At 47.0% G+C, this 4,626-nt stretch overlaps 1 protein-coding gene across 1 annotated transcript; it reads left to right on the top strand.

Moving 5' to 3' along the window:
- The first annotated feature begins 1,806 nt into the window (after window positions 1-1,806).
- LOC119351837 lies at window positions 1,807-3,020 on the top strand. Its single transcript, XM_037618628.1, has one exon. It carries the CDS (start codon window positions 2,005-2,007, stop codon window positions 2,497-2,499), a length of 495 nt encoding a protein of 164 aa, XP_037474525.1. The 5' UTR covers window positions 1,807-2,004; the 3' UTR covers window positions 2,500-3,020.
- The last annotated feature ends 1,606 nt before the right edge of the window (window positions 3,021-4,626 follow it).

Genomic DNA, 4,626 nt, shown 5'->3' with positions numbered 1-4,626 from the left:
TAGCACAGGAGAACCTGAAATAAATGCGAGCACATGTGTAAGTCTATGACTTGAATCCCGATGAGTTGATTCCATACAAACAAAATACCAAGAGCAAGTATAATAAGGTGACGTAGGCGGGCTGTAAGACTTTAAATATTATATCTTTGCTGAGTTGGATGAGAGAGAAGAGGGGAGAGAAGGTCATCGGGTTGTAGACGACTGTAGCACGGGCTCCAAGAAACTATGTGAAAGTGTATGGTGGGCCATATGATAGAAACATAATATTTTCTTGTAGCTCACTACTACTCCCTTCGTTCCTAAATACATGTCTTTCTAGAGCTTACAATATGAACTACATATGCGAAAAGTCCATTCTGCACCCGAGCTCATATGCTCCCGCATGAACAGTAAAATCGAAAAAAAATCGAAAAAAATTCAAAAAATTCCAATTTTTTTTGAGAGAAACATTGACAAAAGTTCTAAGTGCCTGCAAAAATTCATCATGAAATCACATTCCTGTAAGGCGTGGCAAAAGAAACAAATTCAGTGCTTCAAAATGCATTTGAAAGTAGCTTTTTCAGAGTACTATTTTTGTTTTTTTTGCCACGCCTTCTAGGAATGTGATTTCATGACGAATTTTTGCAGGCACTTAGAACTTTTGTCAATGTTTCTCTCAAAAAAATTTGGAATTTTTTGATTTTTTGATTTTTTTTCGATTTTACTGTTCATACAGGAGCATATGAGCTCGGGTGCAGATTAGCCGCGTCCCTACATATGAATGTATATAGACGTAGTTTAGAGTGTAGATTCACTCATTTTGCTTCGTATGCAATCCATATTAAAATCTTTAAAAAGACTTATATATAGGAACGGATGGAGTATACATGTTGATTATTACGTTGGCTACAGATGACATGGCTACAAGTTATAACCATCAGTCGGCTATATTATTAACCATACTCTAACCATCTGAGCTGAGCTGGGCTTTGTTGGCATACGTTAGCCAGCTAACGACAAGACATTCGTCCGCAGTGGCGGAGCTACACCCCAGGCCTGGGGCCTGGGCCTGGGCCCGGGTCGTGGCAGGAGTATCCTTCGTTGACTGTAGTGGTATTGTTACTGTTGGTCGTTGTATATTATTGTACTTCCTCCGTTTTTAAATATAAATCTTTGTAGGAATTTCACTATAAACTACATACGGATGTATCTAGATGTATTTTAGAGTATAGATTCACTCATTTTGCTCCATACATGGTCTATAATGAAATCTCTTTAAAGACTTATATTTAAGAACGGAGGGAGTAGCAACGAAGGAGGCCTGGGGCTCAGCGCTAGCCTGGCTCCGCCCCTGTTCGTCCGGCCCACTCTGCTAGGTACGGGTCCGCTTAAAATGACCTCGCGAGTTACTGGTGCGTATGCGCGTGCGTGCAGACCTGTATTACGTGGAGGACCCAGTGACCCGTGCTTCCTGGCCAAGAAGTGCTCGTGTTGTACATAACTGCATGAGTACAGCACAAAGGGCAGAATGAGGCCTTTCTCTTCCCGGCCGTCGTGGATTGATGTGCCCGTGCGTCGGCCGAAAAGTTGGTTGGAAACCAAACCAAGGCCCGTGCCAGGGTTTCAATCAGTCTTTGAGTTTGTGAGATGAATCAAAACAGAAGAGCGGCGTACTTATACGCAAACGAAGCAAAATGGATTTCCATATCTCGCCTGATCTCCCAGCTGCCCCAGCGTGCGCGCACTCAATGCGCGCCCTGTGTATATCCTCCTCCTCCGCTCCTCGTGCCAGTACAAATAGCGCACGCACAGGCGCCACTAGCCCTGTACAGTGACACGCTGACACGGCACCTTTGCAGCGAGTGATCATGGCTGCTCGTCTCCCTCTGCTCTGGGCTCGTGGCCGCCGCGTCCTCCTTCTCGCCGTCGTGCTCTCCCAGCTCGGCGCGCTCTCGTGCCAGACCCTCCGCGGCTCCGTCACCTGCCTCGACTGCCCCGCGGGCCACCACCTCTCCGGTACGTGACATGCATCGTCTGATCGTGGTGACACTTTGCTCAAATGTACATGTACCAGGTGTGGTCATGGGGGTGGAATGCAGCGGCGTCGACGGCGGCGGCGCGGGCCCGCACGTCGTGGCGCGGACGGACGGCGGCGGCAACTTCAGTGTGGCCGTGCCGGAGTCGGTGCCGGCCTCGCGGTGCGCAGCGAGGGTCCTCGGCGGCACGGAGCAGCTCTGCGCGCCGCAGAGGCTCACCGTCGCGCGTGTCGTCGCTGCCGGGCGGCCTGGCTCGTACGCGCTGGGATCCCGCCTCGCTGTCTTCACAAGGTGTGAAGGAGTCGTCGCGACGATGTCCGCCGGTGGTGGCAGCGGCCAGAGGTCACCCCCGACCCCGAGGCTTGCACCGCAGTTGCCCTCGCCCAGCGTGCCGCCGCTCGTTGGACGCAGCAGCCCACCCTACGGCCTGGGCATCCCTCTCATCTACGTCTTTCCTTTCATCCCAATCATTGGCATCCCCTAAAATGAACGTAGCCGCCTTCTCCTTGCGGTACTCGCCTGAGTATTTTGTTATTTTCTTTCAGCCAAGTTTGCAGTAATCCCTAGCCATCCATGTCAGTGAGGTCACCTTATGTATGAACAACGACCAATAATGTGACTGTGAGTCAGCATGTTGCGACCAAATATTCTTCTCATTACAATCATTCTTTAGTGTGTGATAGCACTGAATTTCCAAGATCGACCCGAAGACGAAGGTTTAGAACTCGAAGAAACTTAAACACCATCAATGAAGGCATGCAGTTAAACAGTCCAAAAAAGAAGAGTGACCGAACTTGTGATAATCTGGTACTAGCTGGTGTAGTTGCATATGTTGCACTGCCAAAGTGGAGTGACAATCGGCGAACTTTATCAGGAAGTAGCATTGCTGTTTGAGAATAAATCCACTACAGTGATGAAGTTCTCTTCAATAGACTTGTATGTAATAAAATCAAGAACCATATGATGGACTGAATAAGACAATAGATCATAACTGTAGTTGATATCCATAACTTGGATCAGGCCCATACAGACAAGCTCATCAAAATAGCTTCTTGCAACTTCCTCCATGTCTTTCCCTAACTGTGCACATATAAAATCCTCAGCTAGCCATTGCTTCATTAAATCATCCTTCAAGAATATGTAGCCCTCTGGACATGTACTAAGATAAAGCAGACATGTCTTCAAATAATGTGGAAGACTATCAAACCTAATGTCTCGATGGAGGGGGCCATTGTCTCGTCAAGCACAACCAGGGAGATCGTCGTTGCCACTCTTGACCCGACGGACGATACGCCGGAACTCGTTCTCACCACACCATCGTCGTTGCCCACAAGGTCTACCACTGAAGAGGACGCTGATCTCTCTGTTCAGGAAGCGACAACACCAATCCACATTCCCTCCTTGAACGCGCGGACGGAGGGCCAGGAGGGCACGCCCATCTTCATCCCGCGCATGCCAGCGCTCCTACCTTCCCCTATTGCAAGCTCCACGCTGCCAAGGGCGCCGAAGGCAAGAAGAAAAACTCTTGCAGGGGTTTCTGGCCTCCAGCTAATTCGACACAGCCCGCGGCTTCAAGCAAAGAACAGGAGCATGCCAATCGCCAAGCTTGCGGAGAAACTCCTGTGTCACCGGATGGGCATCGTGGCCGAGGGAGAGCTGATCACCGAGGCGGCAATAGAGAAATTTGCCTTACTGTTCAAGGGGCGCCTTCTTGACATTGCAATTGCTGCTCTTCGAGCCCTCTTCAGGCTTGACTGCGATCTTTCTGCTGCTGCTGAAGACGCTCTAGTCCAACATGGGGGACAAGGAGGCCTGGACGCGAACGACGCGGCCATGAGCGACACATGATCTTTGTGTCTTTACTGCTTGATGTATCCCTGGTTCAGATATGTTAGACAACAATTTATCCATACTTTGCTGGAACGTGTGTGGACTTAATTGCCCAGACCGGCGTGCTGCTGTTCACGAAACCATTGCCACATCATCCTGTAATCTTGTTTGCATCCAAGAATCGAAGATGCAGACCATTGACCCGTTCATCGCTTCTTATCTGGGCGGTCAACGCCTCATGTAATATCTCAAATTTTTTATTTGAAATGTTATACATAAATCATCCATGCATATCATATTTTACTGCATTTCGTTTCGCGATCCTCGAAATCCTAAGCAACTCAAGGACCCTCGGAGAGTGTTGGGGATTTCATTGCTTTCATATTTGAATTTTATCAAATATTGAAACGAGGATTTTGGTTTTAATTATTTTTCTCTCCGAAAATATTTCATATTAAAATATATGAGAGGAGATAATATGACTTCTCCAAAATAATTGAAATATTGGAGAAAAAAAATATTAAAATCAAATATTTGATTTATTCGGATTTTATTGCCATTTTATTTGCATTAGAAAAATTGCACGTTTTTCAAAACTGCATTTTAAGGCCAAAAAATGTTTATCTCGTTCTAAATATTTTATTTAGACGGTGAAAATTTATTTTGGTATTTTGGTATTTTTATTTTATTTTCTAGATTTATTTAAGTTCCGGTGAAATTATTTAAAAAAAAAACACTCAGCGCCCGACTGAGCCGGCCTGCTAGCCCTGCGCCGCCGTCT

The sequence above is a fragment of the Triticum dicoccoides genome, chromosome 2A (genome assembly GCF_002162155.2).
Source record: "Triticum dicoccoides isolate Atlit2015 ecotype Zavitan chromosome 2A, WEW_v2.0, whole genome shotgun sequence".
NCBI classification, from domain to species: domain Eukaryota; kingdom Viridiplantae; phylum Streptophyta; class Magnoliopsida; order Poales; family Poaceae; genus Triticum; species Triticum dicoccoides.
The sequence above is the reverse complement of the archived record's forward strand: the minus strand, read 5'-3'. Positions and strand labels throughout refer to the sequence as shown.

Bases quoted from the DNA above. Each gene is read 5' to 3' on its own strand.
- LOC119351837 (XM_037618628.1), top strand. From the start codon at position 2,005: ATGCATCGTCTGATCGTGGTGACACTTTGCTCAAATGTACATGTACCA.